Source organism: Haliaeetus albicilla, chromosome Z (assembly GCF_947461875.1).
Source record: "Haliaeetus albicilla chromosome Z, bHalAlb1.1, whole genome shotgun sequence".
Taxonomy (NCBI): domain Eukaryota; kingdom Metazoa; phylum Chordata; class Aves; order Accipitriformes; family Accipitridae; genus Haliaeetus; species Haliaeetus albicilla.
Genome location: NC_091516.1, coordinates 17,848,705 through 17,867,685, shown reverse-complemented (window position 1 = coordinate 17,867,685; position 18,981 = coordinate 17,848,705). Strand labels below are relative to the sequence as shown.

Sequence of the window (18,981 nt, the reverse complement as noted above, 5' to 3'; positions counted from 1 at the left end):
TTATTTTTGTAGAGACAATTATTTATTGTCTCTTATTTCTATGCAAGAAATCTTTCCTTATTCAAGATCCTTCTAAATACCTAATTGCCGTTTGCACTTCTGAAAAATGTCTGTAGCTGACCAACATATTTGCTTCTGCTTCTTTGCAAAATCCATTTTCCCTGGATTTTTCTAGGAAAAAGATAATTGAGCTTTTCTAATTCCCTGATGTTCATGATGAATTAGACTTCTTTGGTTTATGAAATTATGTTACAATTTATTCCATATTCACTTAAATAATAGCTTTGTTTTTTTCAGATCTGTAATTTTTTGGCTTTAAAACTAAAAGCCAAGGGAAGGGAGCTGCTCAGGGCTGTTACCCCAGGTTGCTCAAAGGCACATACAAACAAGTAAGGCACATTCCTGGTGGGCTTGCCTTCATTAACAGGTTCACTTTTTTATTTTGACTAAAGCTTTTCTGAAGTCTGGGCTGTTCCCATTCCTGTGCTTGTATCCCTCATTGCCAGGAATTGAAGACAACTTTTGTTAATGAAGGTGGGGAAAGCGCTGAGGCACGTGTTATACTGAGGCCAACTTAACTTCTGGCAACAATATTATATCAAACTGCTCATGAAGTATTTTTTAATTGTTTAAAAGATTTACAGTTATTTCTGTACACATACAATTCAGTAACCAGGGTAAAATGAGCATTGTGACTGTAAAACTTGACTGTCTGTAACCACACTAGTTAATAAGTCACTGCTATCTCTTTATTATACATTTGTGATCCATTTATATTTTTATGTTTATTGAGTTAGATTATCAAAGACTGGCCAGATTCCCTTGTATAGGAAAGCAAAAATACCACAAGGATATTTAACCTCAGAGATGCATGACTTTATAGGAAAAAAAATGAAGTTTCAAAAATGAAGGAAGAAAAATAAAAAGATCTTTCTGACACAAATATAACTTATTGATCTTTGAGCTCATCTTAGCAAGCATACTTCAACCATGTGTTCATGTCTCTTTCAGAAGGTGTATTAACAGCAGTAACAACTTGTGCCTAGAGCACTCATATAATGCCTCACTTGTTTTGTTAATTGTTACTCAAAATGCGAACAGTACTGGGAGAGGAGAATGAAGGTTATTTTATTTCATCATCTATTTGATTATTTTGGGGTCTTCCATGGGATAGCGTATCATCAGACTGAGTACAGAAGAGCTACATATACATGCAGAAATCATGATGTAAAGACTATCTCACTTGTACAGCAGATAAGGATAATAACAGAAATATTCATATGGCAGGGGAATACAGACCAATGCACAGAAAAAAGCAATGCCGCAGCTATTACAGGAGGCTGTCAGCCCTAAGGATATTGTTTGAGGCACAAACAACGGAACGGACACAGAATCTGGGCCATCATTTTTATTTCTCACCTTGGGAACTGGGAAAAAACAGGTAGAAAGGAGGACTTTTGCATTGCTGTGGGGTCAGCTGTGGAAATTATGGCAATGAGAACTCTTGAGAATGGATAGTAATAAATAACGGGTTCTGTGGACAATAGAAGAGCTGGTTTCAAAGGCTGTCAGTGTTGAAACTTTTGCACCTGCTATTAACTTAGAAGACTTTACATCATGTTTTTAAAAGAGAGCAAACTGGTATTGCCACAGTATCATATCTTTTAATATAAGGTTCATAAAAATTAGAAGTCACAGAATTTTATTCTAAAACTTGTTGTATCAACTGTCAATAGTGGTTAGACAGACAGTGGAGGTAAGATAATCATCTTTTCATGGGAGGGAATGCTTCACAAAGCTTGCCTTAAGATTTTTTTTTTGCCTGACAGTTTTGCTGACTCAGCCAAGAGCCTAATAATCATACAACGTTATTTCCCTAGAGTACTCAGTTATAAAGATTCTACAAGTAGTATGACACGAAGTTCTTGTGACAGCCTTTCTTATGGCTTCAAATTAAATCCCTTTGCAAACTGTTACACTCACTCGAGTTACAGAGGTATAATTGAAAAACTTTGCCCCTGCCTTTTTAAACTGGATAATGATCCTGTTAGTGAGTGAGCTGTGCTAGAATCCATCTTGTGCTTCCACTGTCAGGTTGGTGCTTCTCTGTGAGTAGCTATAAAAGCACGCAAATCAGTCAGGCAGACATGACTGAATGAGTATGCTCTGACGATGACAAGGTGTGGTTTGATTTTTTTTTTAAAACTGCTGTACTCTGAAATAAAACTGCAATCAGGATTATGCTTCCATGTAAAGAATGCAGTAGCATTCACTACAAGTGCCACAGACACAGGTTTGCACCGCATTCTTTATGCTGCTAAGCAAATTTTTTTCATGTTAGCTTGCTACACATAGGAAAACACAATATTTAAAAATCATTTCCCTCCAAATATATCCTACTGTCATTAGTGAGCAATTCATAATAGCTACTGGCCGCCTTCTCAAGCCAACTGAAAATCAATTTTCCTTTGAAATAACATCATGGCTTTATAATTTCTTTGGATATAACTGACAGAGTTAATGGAAGATGTATTAAACAAAGCGTACAACTAACACTGATTTCAGTTCCTAAGAAAACTTAATTCTCAAACTAAGATGGCACACATGCTATTCAAAATGGAAAGCCTGCAGTAATGTAAGTCAACATAAGATCACAAACCCAGTGTAATTAAACTTGAGTATCTACTGTGGATTACCACTAAACTTTTATAAGTATTTGCTCTTTCCCTCCCTCAGCCTATTCCCCAAGTTTTAAATTGTTTGAACAGGTTTGACCAGATAAACTGTAAATGTAGTCTTCTGTACAGAATTTAAACAGGCATGATGGATTCTCCTCCCTCCCTGGGCATTTCAAAACTGCAGTATTTCAGATTAGTTCCTTAAATTTTCCTGCAAGAGATATTCTAATTCAGCTACAGCCACTGAAGCATGGAATGCAATTCTGTGGCTGTGATACACAAGACTTAAGGGAGATGATCACAAATGACACCAACTGGTGTTAAAATCTGTTAATCTATCTACCTCTCTGCCCATATCATCTCAGCAGAACAGAGTTAAGGTTTTAATATCTGAAGCCAAATCTCAGAATCAATTGCCTATTCTTCTGCAATTCAGCTTCCATTTTTTCTCAAAGCACTTTGTACTGTTTTTCTCTTTTTGCCCAATTTTCTCTAATTTGCAACACATACATTTGTAAAAGAATAAAAAAGGAAACAATCAGTGAAATCAAGTCTCTCACATCTCTTTCTTGTCCCAGGACCTAAAACTCTACCAAAATGAAATGCTGCACTGTATATGCACCTTTTTTTTTTTTTTGAGGAAAGGATGGGAGGATAAATAATAAGACTGATGTTAACAATTTTGTTTGACAGAGTATTCAAAGGCATCAAAGCACAACAGGGATAAGGAAGGTACAGGGCCCTCAACAGAACAGAAGAGGCACATACTTCTGGATAAGATACATAGACATCCCATTTTAAATGCTGAGGAAAAAAGGAAAACTCTAATCCAGCTGTTCCTCATACTGCGATAACTTTTTAAATTCTGTGCATAGTCTTTTTTTACTTGAATCTTTTGCTTGGTATTGCCAGGAAGCCTACCAATTTAATTTATTTTATTTTTATAGCTGTTATTTCTTCTCTATTACTGGAGGATTCCCAGGACTTTCCTCTTCAAAAAAATAGCCAGAAAGGAGGACATGGTGAAACTTGCAAAAAATCAGAAGTGGAAAAATGGAATGATTACAACTGACCAGTTTAATCCTGTGTTGAGTGCAACTACTGATTTTTGCATGTGGAATAAGTTGTGACACATAGCTTCTCTGACTCTTTAGAGCCCCTGTCTACCTGGTTAAGTGCATCAAACCAAGAGTCCTGTTAAGACTGGATAATGGCACCATCAGTCCTTTGCAACTTTTGAAGTACCTCTAAAATTTCTTTCATAATCTTGTTTTGCTGTACCTATTTATGCTTCCCTGAAATGCTACTGTATAAAGCTACTTTACCTAAGGGACCAGTCTGATTTAAACAAAACAGCCTAAATATGAAACACAGTATTCCAGAGATTTTTACCAGTAGCCACTGATGGAAGCATTAATTATTCTTTCAGTTTCTCACAGACTTAAAAAAATGACACTTTAGTATAACACAAGGTTGCAACTTCATGAAAGACCAATATTTACTTGTACATTTTCTCTCTGACAAGAGTGATTTTTTTTTCCATTTTGGTGTCACAGGGGAACAGAGAATGTTCCTAAACAAAGCTATATTTTTGAAAGTGCTGGAAAAGCTATAATGAAGTCTTGAAAAATCATTGAAATATATGTTTCAATGGTACTGATGCTGTTGAAGCTCCATTCAAATCCAGGAAATTGATTTTTTAAACTTTTTGTGATAAACACTTGTCTTTTTTTGCCTTCCTGCTTGGAAAGGTTGTTTTGGAACATTCTGAACACAAACCAGTCCTCAAGTTTTCTTTCTTTGTCCTCTTTTCTGCTGCTATTGACAACTCCACTCCCATTTAATACAAATACCAAGAGAGTCAACATCTTTTCACTGCTTCCAGACTGGTCTACAGCTTTGTCATTGTCTCCTAGGAAATGTAATAAGATTCTCAATGATTTCTGTACTTCCCCTTCAGTTTTCAAAAACAGTTACTCAGATCTTTGGGAATACGAATAACACCTAATGTTTCAGGTAAAAGAAACCAAGTAGCTAATAAAAACTCTGCAGGTACTCGAGTCAGGTAAATCATTCAGACAAATTCATAATCACAAACCAGACCTGTCTGTGACTCCCAAATGGCCCCTGAAATGTGAAATACTCACAAGATTTGTTGAATAAAAATCCAGCTGAGGTCTTTCAACCCTGCACTAGTGTGCCAGCAAAACTGCTATGGAGCAGTGTAATTATATATCTCTGCATCTGGTAAAGACCTGTGGACTTTGCAACAAATCCTACAGCAACATGCTTCATTCACTGTGTCTGAGGCATTTATTCAGAAAATAGGGAATTCCTGTTCTCTTCCTTTCCTGACACAAGAGGAGTGGAAAGTGCCACAAACTAGCTACATTGCCATGTAGCAATTCAAACTAGTTGTAAGGAAATACATTTCATCACCTGTGTAACTAGATTGCAGCCTGTGTTGTCTTTCAGCGTTGCTCAGGCCAAGAGCTAAGTAGGAGACTGATGTATTGAACCTGTACAGAGGTTGTAGAAATACCCAAACTCACAGCAGTTACTATAACATGAAAGATAAAGAAACCAGTTCTTTCAGTTTATAGCAGTATCAAGCTACTAGATCAGACTGAAACGTCTGTGATGTGAAGTTATTCTGTATCTGGATATTATAAAGCTTTTTTATCTTTCTCTGAAGCTGGCCATTAACACAGACTTAAGAGCTGATGGCAGTTCCTAAGGACCAACCTATGAAGTCAGGTAAAAGAATCAAGTATTTGTTAATATTAACCTTTTTGTTTTATTTAATGGAGTGCAGGAGACGGAAGCACTTACAGTGCATTAATAAAACCTTCAAAGATGTTGAAAGGTTACTACCCCATTAACTCCTCCTCCTATTTTGTTCCTGCCTGTTAGAATGACCTTCATTTCCCACATAAAATAGACATTTTATGCTGGTATCAACATTTGGGAGCCTCATAATAAAATCCATTATAGAACTACATTTTTATACAACATGGAGTGGATAGCCAAGTGACTGACTGCAGCTGCTATCATCACTGAAAAATTACCAACACTTGAGAGATCTACTGTCCGGGATAGAACACTTGCTCTGTACCACAGGTACCAACCCTGGTCAAAACCTGAAACTGAGTGATCCATGAATTATAGATGATTCCCCCTCCCCGCCCCCCATCCCTCCCTGACATGTGTACAGTTGGGATAAATATTTCAAACTGAAACAAGCAAATCAGTACCCAACATGATTAAAACTCAAGTAAGCAAAATGCTCTTTGTACAAGATAATATTGCACTGTGTTGTTGTGTGGTTTGCATCAGTATTCACTTTGGAGGCCTGTACAAATGTGCCCATGTCCAAATGGCTTTGGCATGAGGTGTAACAGTGTAATTCTAGAGTTGTTCACTGTGCTTCATTAATCCTGTGGTCCTGTGAGATGTGGGACTGAAAAGGGTTGCATTTAAGGACTGAAAACAATCACAGGGTTCTTCTGACTCCCAGTGACTATCATCTTACTGGTTCCCTAGGGGATAATACGTACATCCTTAGAGTTTGTCATACCGTTCTACAGAGGTGTCCCAGCTGAGCACAAAGATTTATGCTTCCAGGTGTTCTTTTTTAACACATTATGCGAGACTATATCTACAACCTGCTGCTGTGACTGACTCTGCTCAGCAGCCACAATCATACCTAGAGGCCTTGGCATTTTTTTCTTCTGCTCTACGAATTTCAGTGTCATCATCAAGTGCATCTCCTGCAGTACTTCTTAGCTGTTCTCAAAGCGTCTGAAGATCAGTAGAAGCTGACAGGACCTGTTTCTTTCACCACCTCACTTCATCTGCACGACAAATTGATCATTAAGTATAAACAGCAAAAGGCTGGGCTGTTTACCTTCCTCTGCCAACGCTGCTACACTTGATGATCAAGATGTGAGTCTTCTCTGTACAAAGATCGATGCCACTTAGCCAGCTCCTAGCACTGGTGGCAGGCTCTTCTCCTTAAGTGTGACTCAGAGCCACAGAGAAGAGTCTGGCTCAAGGGCCTTCCATGTCCACACAACTGCCAGACATATTGTAGCTTTCTCCATTAGTTTTAGGAGCTAATCATATTTCAGAGGAGAAATAACTGAAGTACGGCACACATCAACAGTACACAATTCTCTCAGGGTTCTGATATCTAATTCACTATTGTAACAAAAATATAGCAACAAACGTTCCTGAAGAGTAGAATGCTATGGCTTTTATACCTTCTTGTCTATGACTAAGATGTTGATTCAAGGACAAAATGCAGTTCTAAAACCGCTCCAAACTGCCATGAGCCTTATTGCTTTAATTGAGGAATTTCTGCAGATGCTAGAGGAATCACAAAAGGATTCTCAATTTCTCCCAGGCGTACATGTTTTAATTCTTCCCTTCCATCTTGGCTCTTCTGGATGCAATGTGCAGTCATTAGGTCATAGAAGTGATACAATGGACATCCGGGACAGTCAGGTCCGTTTAAAAATTTTTTACAGAATGTTGCAACAGACATATGAAAATAGAAAAACATAGGAGAATCTTAAAATGCATATACAGAATTTCAGTAAGCAATCCTTCTAAAGTGACCACAATGTTTCATATAAAAATAGTAGTGTTGTTTTATTGCCAGGGGTGCACTATGTTATGTGTTGTTGCAAAAATACAAGATCTTTGAAAAATACTAGGGCGGGGGGTGGGGTGGGGATGGGGATGGGGTGGGGAGGAAAGAATGAAGCAGTGCAGACAGAGTGCTCTTGATAAATGGATAGCTGTCTGAAATGCGTGTTCCTTGGCTTAAAAAATTTCAACTGCATCTAACTGTGTGGTATAACCTCTCCATTCTAGTTTGTTTTTTGGAATGTCATTTACCTCATACTGACCATTCTCAATTAATCCTCTGATCATCACAGAGCTGGTGGTCAAGTCATAACAGCAATCTATCTTAAAGGCAAGTGACAATTTTGAATTAGTTGCTATACTTTTCTTCTACTTGCAATGGGAAACACTACTAATACTAAAACAGTATTTGGCCTATATCTTCAGAGAGTGACACATGATTTTTGCTTGAGGAACAGAACACAAAATTCTAGCTCCAGTGCTGACTTGTGTAGCAAGCTTATTGCTTATTTTCTTACTCCTCTATGTGTCTAAGAGAATCCAAATTTGCATTCTAGTTCCATGGGCTACTGCCAGCTCTAGTCAGCTACTACCAGGAAAGGGAGGAATCTCACACATATAAGATTAGATTTCATCCTATTTCCATGTAAACTTTATCATTGTTTGATAGTTGGGTGACGGATACAAGTGGGAAAGTTTCCTTTTCAGAGCAGGCAAAAGTTTCTTTTACAGAGCAGGGAAAGGCCCTCTCTGCTGTCCTGTGAATTCGGGACAGTTCATGAACATGAAGTCAGGTTTGGAGAGATCTTTGTGCTCACAGTGCCTGGCATCATCTATGCCATCTCCCTTGTGACTCATCAGTCCACAGCGATTCTTCCTAAACAGGGACACATATTGCAGTTACACTCCCTGAGACTCAGAAAGGAAGACTAGACAATAGACTAAATGTTAATTCACCAACTAATCTGAACTTTTTTCACCCATACAGTCTCTCAGTCTCTTGATGATATGGCTACATCCACTTTGGATGTCTGCTTTTGCAAGCCAATCCACCATTACCTCTTCATTTCCTGTGTGAAGAATGCTCCTCTCAGAGCTTCTGAAAAAGAAGAAAGAGTACCAAAGCCAGCTGTCATCTGTCCTTTTGTCCTTGGCCCAGTATTTCCTTTTGTCCTTGGCCTATGCTCACTTTTTGAAAGGAAAATCATGCTGTATACACTTCAGACAATAACTGCTGCAAGGGGAATCACCGTAAAACTGCTGAATTCAGAGCCTGTACTTTATTGAAGCCATCTTTGACTCATCTGTGATTTTTCCCTCTTCCCATTCCAGACTCTGAGCCTTTTCTTTCCTGTTCTGCCCTTTTAGTTGTAACAATCTTGAAGTACAAGTTTACCCTGACTGTGATTAATCCCCTGAAAGCTCACTTTCTTCATTTTCTCCCTGAAATCTAAGTTTACAAATTAGGTTCAACAGGAATTATTGTTGTTTCCTTCCAAGGGCTAAATGGTGAATCTTTTGCTCTTTTTCCCTTTGCTCTGTGGAATTCTCTAGGAAACGCAATACTGCATCCCTTGCATAAGAACATGACTGTCAGGACCAAACAAGTAATCTACAACTGTCTACTGAAATACCGTCCACATTCGGGACTTCAGACAGCACAATTCTATGCATGACTTCACTATTCACCTGAGACGCAGGACTCGGATGCTGCTGTTTTTACCTATAGATCATTCTCAACCATCTTTCACTTGATATGCATCTCATGTAATTTTATTTTTTCCTCCTGTTTACTGTGTCATGGGGCTCTGAATTATCTTTTGTAACTAGTCTTCTAGCTAACTGAATGACATATATAGGTAAGTCTCATTAGGCGGACAGTTCTGAGTAAGATGTTGGCTGCGAAGATCAGTAATGAAGAATCTATGCCAAATGGAAGCCCCAAAGACATTGAGATATGCAGTCTCTCAAATGAGATTTTTGGTGACCCACTACCTCTGTCTTTAGTGTTTGTTATTAGAAGTCTTCCATTCCTATTCTGTCAGTCCCTCTATAACAGCAGTTATTCTGTGTATTCAAATTTCACTGTTACTTACTGTAAAGGAAAAGGATTTCTATGACAGCTTGTAGCAATTACCTTTTCAATAGACTTGATAGAAATATAATTAATCTCTTTTCTTTGGAGCAAACGATTGTTATTCCACTAGTATTGTTGTGTATATGCAACAGAAGAATGTCTTACAAATGAACTGAAAAAACCTAACAAATTGGGGGAGTGGGGAGAGAGAGATAGATGCATGCAGGTAATGAATAAGCATCTGTTAGTGCTCTTTAAATACCACAAAAAACTTAAATCAGAAAATTCTCAATTCCTACTTACCTGATCTAGTGAGACTACCACTGGATTAGCATGATAAATACTGGTCTTCTAACTTGGAAGAGGCATTGAAAAAAGATTTTTTAAAAAAAAAAACCAACAGCCTAAAGCATGGAATACGATAATAGTTACAAGGAATATTCCAAATACTGAAAGGGGACATCTTGGATAATTTAAGTTGGGGTTGAAAAAGTAGTTATGAACCTTTTGAAATACGATAGAAAGGGAAGAATAAACGGGAGATGAATAGCTTATGGCAATGAAAGAGGCAAAACCATTATAAAATGGAAGGAAGTTCAGGTAAGTTGTAAAGAAAAATTTCTGAGCCTGGGTATCAGTTTGCTAAGGGACTGTTGTGCTGTCCTGTAGGCAGTTGGCACAGACAGCATTGCAGTGTTATATTATGATCTTTCCCTAGAGACCTTACTGGACTACATGCATAGAAAGAAGGTATTAGTACTGCCTTCCATTCCTCTTATTTGCAAACATATCACTTGTAGGCAAATTTTAATTTTCCTCTAGAAATCTCTTAGAGGTTATATAATCTCAAGTTAATGCCTTTTCAGGAGATATGATGTTCCTTGGGTGGAATATAATAATAGCTTATAAGGAGGGAAGATGACACATCAATCTGCCAAGATGGACAGGCTAGCAAGATTCGTAACAGAAATCAGATTCAGTTCATGGATGAAGCAGAAATATAGCCTCTGCACTGTAGCAGGTGAAATATGCATGAAGTAAATACAGAAAACCTGGAGTACTGACAATACTTGAATTTACCTCAAAACTACTGGTGGTAAAACATATAGGTGAACAAGTTTTAGCATCTAGACTCTTAAAAAGAAAACTTTAACATGACACTACATTTTTTAATTGATCATGGTGTCCACAGACAGGGAAATGGAGTAAAAAAGTAAATGCAATCTGGTTTACATAGTGGAGTTGTTTGCATCCTGAGCTCCAGAACAGAAGAGCAGAAGACACTAACTCACTTCAGACCCATCCACAGTGGTGCTACCAGTGATACAGCTGGCACATGAGGCAGTAACTGCCAATGCTGCAGAATGGCTGGTGTTTTGGGGCTCTTTGCCCTTGAGAGCTGGTGATAATCATGCTCCATGAACCAGAAGCACACTTCAGAGTTTTATTACTATAATTTAAAACCTTAAATAATGTAGGGGCTGTCTCAGTTTCATAAGGTCAACTGATATTGATGGGAAAGGAGTAGATGACTGCGACAGAAGTAATCCAAAGAGGATGGCACAAAGCCTTGTCCATTAATAGCCCATGACTCTGCAGTCCTCCCTGCCTCAGTGACTGTACATGGACAGCGGGGACAGGACCTCCAGCATCCCTCAGTACAACTGAAGGCAAAACTCATTAACAGTAGTGAAACATTTTCTGTCCTTTGCACAACGTACATAATACAAAGGGACAAGGTGAGTTTCCTGCCTGAGCCCAGAAAACTAGGTTACTAATATTATACAGTGGACCTGCTTTCTTGGAGGTTCTTTTGGCTTCAGAAACATAGAAAAGCAAGTAAAGAACATGCAGGTATCTCAAGAGATAATCTCTGAGTATGTTAAGCTAGATCAGGGATTCCCCAAGGACTGGAAACTAGTGTGCCTTCTGGTAATGCACAGGGCCTGTTAAGGATGCCTCAGTCACACAGCATCTCAGTAACTGTGCTTCTTGGACTTGCAGAAATGGAAACTGCTGATGCAGCTGCCACTCCAGGAATTGTGATACCAAAGGAAGCCCTGCATTATAGGAAATAAAATAGATTTGTTCTCCTGCCATTTCCTTGTCTGTTCTCCTTTACAGTAGTTTACATCTGTGGACATTTTATATCTAATGGAACTGGCAGGTCTATTCGTGAGCATAGGCACAGCCTCAGTGTGTTTTAACTTCGATTACTAATACAGTGGATGAAAAAAAAGCTTGTTTAAGTCTGAACTGTTCTGACATTCAAAGATAAACATGAGAAATAAGAACAATCTGATTAATACTTTACTTAATGATTTTTTCTCATTGCATTCCAGCTCTTTTGTCTCCCATTTTGTACATTTGGTCTCCATTCACCAAACTCAGTGGCATTGTGATAAAGCAAACTAGTAACTTCTCAAACATAGATCCAAGGTAGGAAACTGACACTTTAATTTTGAACAATGCAAAAGAACAAATAATCTGTTCAAGATACCCATCCATCAGCCACGGCTCAACATCCTCTTTCCACAGGGAAAGCAATGGTTTCTGCAAATGGGAAAAGTCACATGGCCTAGGTACTTCACTGGGACATTTTTCTCTCTCATGCAGTTGTAATAGGCCATTGTCAGCTAGAATAAGCCAGATTTGCTGTGGAACCATTAACTTTGTACTATGAGCAGGAAGTGCAAATAAAAGAGTATGCAGTTGGTACTGGGAAAGGTGGACCTGGCAGGATGCTTCAGACAGTACCGAAGCAGTTATCAAAACAGGTCCTGGCGTAAAGGAAGAGTTTATTTCTATAGCCATGGAAACCTAGCGGTTGGAGCATTGTCAGACCCGCAGCAAGGCAGATATTGTATTTATAGGTCACATACAGCTGACCTCAGAAAGGCAACTGATACTGTCTTTTCTTCACTGTTGTTGAGGTATGCGGTGTGTAACCTACAAATACCTCATCAACTGCTTTAAGGGATTTTGGTGTTCTCCATAGCTGACCCTGCACAAATTCATGAGCCAGAAAACTCCCATGCATCTGTTCTAGCCTCTTTGGAGCTGCCTGTGAAGGCTGGAAGTGCAGGGAAGGTCACAAACATAAAGAAAAGCTTTATTAATGTTTTGTCAGGGAGAAAAGATAAGAAATGAGGGAGAGGTTATTTTAGAACTTATAAGAGATGTTGAACAGCTGATAAAATTGTCATCAATATTGAGATCTGAGACATGGACCTGCTGTGTTATGTGTCACATTTTTTAACCTAAAGCATGATGCAGGAAACAGAACAGACATGACTGCTACACAGCTGAGATTTCTGGCATTTATGGGTAACCCTGGAAACATCATCAAAGAAGGGTCATTTATCACATATGTGATGCCAACTTTTAGGGGAAGTTTTTGACAGAAAATATTCTAGCCCTAAAGAAAGACCTCCACATCATGGTCCATGGCTTGTAGTCTGAATAATCTATGAGACAGGCAATCTAAAATAAGCCCAGTTTAGAAGGACTGATTGAGGAGAGATGGGAAGCAGAGCCATGGCACTTCAGTAGTATCTGGAGGGCTGGGGGTGTTGGGTTAAGTTCCAGATCTCCTGACACTAGCTACTAACATGGGACTGATGGGAAAGAAGGCCAGACACTTTGTGTGGATTAAGTAGTTCCAAGCTGCGCATGTAATTTTCCTCAGCTTGTATCCAAGTAGAGGGGAACAACTGTTCAGGAAACTGGACAGCTGTCTCCAGCCTAAGTGCTGTTGCAGTCTAGACAGAAAACAGATTTGCCAACATTTACTGCCATTACATATCCTGTGAACCTCAGTTCATGAAAAAGAAGGCTAAAAGTGATTAAAGTGGACTAGTCTGCCCAGTATGCAGACATGTGATGAAATATACTGCACAATTCTAGAGAATTTTCATTCTCTGAATTACATTAGAGTTGTGGATTTCCAAGACTTTCAAGGACATTTTATAGGCTTTTAAGCAGTCCCAGAATTACTAGATTTAAGCCTCAAAACTCCCAGGAAGCACACAAGAGATCCCTCTCAATTCTTTCTCCCTGCAGGGCTCCTAAAAATAATATATTTCTGGTATTTGCCTACTAATTTATTCTTTTAGAGCACTACTTCAAAGAAGTGGATTTGGAGTGTGGATTATTACACTCAATACAGGTGTAGGTCTGGATGTCATAGCAATGGTCTTGAGTAACGCTCTAGGTTTTTGATTTTCATTTTCAATCTTCCTATGCCACTACAGCAGGAAACAGAAAATATAAATAACTCCTTCACATGAATGATGCATTAGTGTACTATTAGCTAATTTAAGGGATAGAAATCTCATGGAGATCCAAAAGAGCTAAATATTTTGAACTGAATTATCAGTAGTGGGCTTATGGGTCAGAGTAAATTAAACTTACATCTGCCATCCATTAAAGTAATTATGAGAAGAAAAGAACAATTAAAATTCGGCTCTGGGGTAGACTAAGAATAATCTAAGAGCATGGCACTACTCACACTCTTCTGTCCACAAAGCAAGGACCTATTAAACACTCTTTTCAAATTTTTCCAAACAAATAAATGCTTAGCGCTTATGTTAGTTTTTTATTACATTACAGTTCAGCCTCTAGGCAGGTCAGTGGAAAAATTCCACAAATTGCAACTTGTACGCTATGTAAAATAAGTACATAAACAATGCCTTTCCTCTTTTATACTCTGAGGAACTGGGTTTGTGAAGGAAAACCACATTCTACAAAGCCCTCCATTTAACCAGAGGGAGAATTTTGCCTTTCAGTTTGAAAATAGACTGTATTCTTCCTCTAATTGAAGAAGTCAGTGAGAGTTTTCCCACTAAGATAGGATTTCTTCCCCAAAGTTAACATTATTAATAGTTTAAATTTTGCAGAAACTCCTGCAATCTCAAGGAGTGATGTCCACCATCACTGTCTTTGCTCTGGGCTTGATTTATTTATGTCCAAATGGACAGGGATCTGGTCATGGGACATGTATTTGTGCATAGCTCACTGTCTCAAAAGCATGTGTGTAAGTTGATGCTTCTCAGGGTGTGACATTACCTTTTAAGACACTATAATCCTAAAAAAGAAAACTACAGATTCTATGTTCAATAACGTCTTGGTGATTCTTGTACAAAAATGTTACTAGTCACCAAAATCCATTATTCTGACATGACATACATTCACAAAATAACCTTTTGTAAGCATCAAAACTTCCTAGATGACTTTGGACCCAGCATCATGGTCTGGTTACAATTATGCATCAAATAAGCCGTTGCAATTGTCTCTGTGCACCCTCTTAGCCTGCAGCAAAGGCACAATAACATGACTTAATGTTTAACTTTCTCTCACAGTGAGTTAAGTACCATCCCCTTAGCTTGTGAACTAAAAAGAGTCATTCAGGCCCAGCTGATGTGTTGTCACTAGCTTTACTGCAGAAACTTCATATGCATTGGGGCCCTAAATGTCTGCCACTGAGCATGTGAACATGTACACAGGTCTGACAGTTGTGATCATCAGGTATAAGCCCTATAGGGTTCTGCATAATATGCAAATCCTGAGGAGCTGGGCATACTCAGAACACACCTAGTCCCACCAAAGACAGCCAGCTTGCAGGTTGTGGTGCTATCCTTGTATATCCTGCGTTTAGTCAATAAAGTTGAGGTTAGTTTTCAGCAAAATGCTTTTGTGTCTCATTCCAGGGAAGGTTCACAGCCAAATGCAGAGACATGTGCCCTTGCCACTAACAGTGAAGTGCTTGTCTTGTTTACAGACATGGCTGAAGACACATCCTGGATCCTCCTTAAATTTTTCATTCCCCCCCTTATTCTATTCTTTTTTTGAAAGTATTTTTTGAAAGTGTGAATTTTGCTTTTGTGCTAAAATTCAGAATTGCAAAGAGGTCATGTTGCCTACCTTGACTTTAGTAAGGCTTTTGACACTGTCTCCTGTAACATCCCAACAGAAAAACTGCCAAAGCATAGGTTAGATAATTGCACAGTGAGGTGAATTGAAGACTGGCTGAATGGCCAGGCCCAGAAGTTTGTGATCACCAGCAGAAGTCTGGCTGGAGGCAAGTCACTAGTGGTGTACCCCAGAGGTCAGTACTGGGGCCAATACTGTTTTACATCTTCATCAATGACCCAGTTGATGGGGCAGAGTGCTCTCTCAGCAAGTTCACAGATGATACAAGACTGGGAGGAGCGGCTGATACATGAGATGCTTATACAGCCATTCAGAGGTACCTGGATGGGCTGGAGAATTTTTTTGAGAGAAATCTCATGAAGATCAACAAGGATAAATGCAAAGCTCTACATCTGGGGAGGAATAATGCAAGGCACCAGTACATGCTGGAGGCTGACTGGCTGGAGAACAGCTCTGCAGAGCAGGACGTGGGGGTCCTGGTGGACAACAAGCTGACAATAGGACAGCAACATCTGATAGCAAAGGCAGCCAACAGCCTCCTGGGCAGCATTATGAAGAGCAGTGCCAGCATGTGGACGGAGGTGATCTTTTCCCTAAACACAACACCAGTGAGGCCACACCTGGAGTACTGTGTCCAGTTCCGGGTTCCCCACTACAAGAAAGAGATGGACTTGGAGTCATTCCAGCAAAGGGCCACAAAGATGATGAAGGGATTGAAGCATGTCTCACATGATGAGAGGCTGAGAGAGCCAGGACTCAGCCTGGAGAAGAGAAGGCTCAGGGGGATCTTACTCATGTCTATAAATACCTAATGGGTGGGAATGAAGACAACAGAGCCAGACTCTTCTCAGTGATGCCCAGACACAAGACAAGAGACAATAAGCAAAAATTAAAGAACATGAAATTTCATCAGAACAGGAAAACACTGTTTTACTGTGAGGCTGGTCAAACATGTTGCCCTGAGAAGTTGTAGAGTCTCTGTGCTTGAAGATATTCAAAACCTGACTGGACATGGTCCAGGGCAACCTGCTCTAGCTGACCCTGCTTGAGCACCGGGGGTTGGACTAGATGATCTCAAGAGGTCCCTTCCAACCTCAACCATTCTGTATGACTCTGCGTGAAAGAGGAAAAATGACTCGTGTGCTTTATGATTATACACAAGCCTACTTATTCAATTCAAATGCACATTTCTGATGCTTGGAAGGTTACCATATTTATTTTACAAGAGGCAAAATATCTCATCAATGTCCTGAAGAAGGATGCAGGTGAACAGTGAAAACCATCATGCACAGACACGCCTAGTCCATTTGCTTGCCACACATTTCAGCACTACTTGCACACAGGCAGCTAGTGCTTTTGCCTTCAAGAGTCACAAAGCTATATTCCATCGAAGTAGCTTCTGTTCTGTTTCACTCTTGTTTCCTTTTTCTTGCCTAAAAACCTAACATGGAAGTGTAGAAAAGAAGGGCTTATTTTTTCTATGTGAATTGGATATGCCAAGGTCAGAATCGGAGCATCTTATTCTCATCTCTGTGTATGAATTTAACTCCTGTAATCTGCAATCTTTAAAATCCAAGCTTGTGTTAGTTACAAATGCAGTTTACTCATACTGGAATGTTAAACATGAAATAGCAGCATAATATTTTTAACAGCATGATTCTTGTTTCCCCTTGCAAGTGCTGGACAGGGATACATTTAATAAATAATTCATTTCATGGTTATCCTAATGACATCATTTATTTCTGAAGACACAGGCCCAACTTCAGTCAGAAATAAAAGCTTGTTCAAAAAAAAGAAATGTATTAGTCTTATCTTGGCACCTTTTCCTGGATCTCCTGTCACAGACTAAAGTTCAATATGAGAAAAGTAGAGTTCAGTTTTCCTTTGCTTTCTGTCTGATTTCCTCCTCTATATAAAAATGATGCTGTCCTGTATATTAATTAAAACACCCAAGCCCTTTTTATTCCTCTCTCTGTTCTTCTCTCCTTTATGTACTAACACCTGTTTCACCTCCCTTGATTCCTTTGGACACAGCCCTTGACTATTTTCTGCTGTCATTTCTCACTCTGCCTCTTGCAGCTTTCCTTTCTGGATATCTTCATCTTGCAGCTCTTGACATTCTCCATTTCAATTCTAACACTGGGTTCCTATCACCCTGCATTACAGATATGCCCCAAAGGCCTTGGCAGCTTCTCTTAGGCTCTTCCTGTCATAGGCCCACTTTAGGGTGTGCTGCTGAAACTAGTGGTATTTTTGGCCATGAACTTTGAGGGGCTTTGGTGTTTGTATTCAATATCCTATTCTTGAAAGCACTTTCATAGCATGATTGAAAATCCCCTTTCATTTTCTGATCAGAACATGCTCTCCTTTTCTGCAGTCAAATGTCTGATGTATTTCCATGACCATCCAACCAAACAACAAACACCTGGACATGAATACACTCCCAATGTAGAGGCTTTGTGGCGATGTAAGGGGACAGTATAATTACAAATGTGTCCTGATTCATTGTAGGAAGCTAAAAGAAAATAGTCACAACCCTTATTCCCCCAGTAAAGGCTTAAAGAATAAAGACAAGTTTGTTTGGCTTGCTTTACTTTTTCTTTTTTTTTCCAGAAAGGCTATTTGACATTCAGTTCTGTTTCTTCGCTTTGGGTTTGTTCTGGCAACTCTTTCCAAATCTTTCCTACCGGGTGAGCTGTTAACAAATTCTAGCATGCCATGGCGGGGTTCCAGCCAACAGATTGCTTGCTTCTTCCAAAAGAGGGAAGCTTTGCTCTGCTTTACATAACCCCTTCCTGGCCACACAGTCTCCCTCCCCACTCTCTTGCACTTCTCCAAAACTCTTTTGAACTAAGCATACCAAACAGATGGTTGGTTTTTTTCCCCCCAAATTAGTTTTTTCCCCCAATATAGTTTTTTGTCAGGTGATTGAATTGAATGGACTCACAGAAGGATTTAGCAAACACCAGAGCTCATGCAAGGTACCTCATGGGAGTTTGATGAGACTAGGGAAGTGTAGGTGAGGAATCTCCTCTTTTTATGACAGTAAGCTATGAGATCAGCTCTCCCTTTCTTGTGAAATGGTAGCACGAGACTACTCACAATAGTTAACTCTGTACCTGAGAATACGCAGTTGCAGCTTTGGGCTTGCAATTTGCAACTGTTTAACCCACTGCTGAAAACAGGGAGAGATATAAGAATCTATAAACATGTAAGTTATTATCTCACAAGTCTTTATAACTTAATTACCAGATAATGATGCTAATCCTTTGAAATTCATTCTCATTATATATAGAAAAGCTTAACCTAAATATATGTAATCTATACTTTTCATTATAGAGTTCCATCAAATCATTTTTAAAGGTTATTTCTTTTAGAAAGAAAGCTAAACCACAATGATAATCTCATCAGCTAACAGTATATTTCCAGTCATACCTGTGATCATACTTGATATGATTAATGGTAGAATGATGAGTTTGAGCATTCTCATCAGCACTTCCCCAGGAAAGGAAAAGTAGAATTTATCCAAGTTAGAGAGTTTGCCATATTCCCGTACCAGCATGCCGACTCCAATACCTAAAAGGCACATAAAAAATGTGACAAAAATTAGCAGTAATTTATAGTAAGAGACATGGGGAAAAAGGA

General features: G+C 39.1%; 1 protein-coding gene across 1 annotated transcript in view; it reads right to left on the bottom strand.

Annotated features, from left to right (window-relative positions):
• SLC1A1 (solute carrier family 1 member 1) overlaps positions 1-18,981 on the bottom strand; it is a 56,725-nt gene that overhangs the window by 21,642 nt on the left and 16,102 nt on the right. Inside the window, exon 2 of the mRNA XM_069775772.1 lies at positions 18,772-18,912. Coding sequence (XP_069631873.1) covers positions 18,772-18,912 — 141 coding nt within the window. The remainder of the gene's footprint in view (positions 1-18,771; positions 18,913-18,981) is intronic.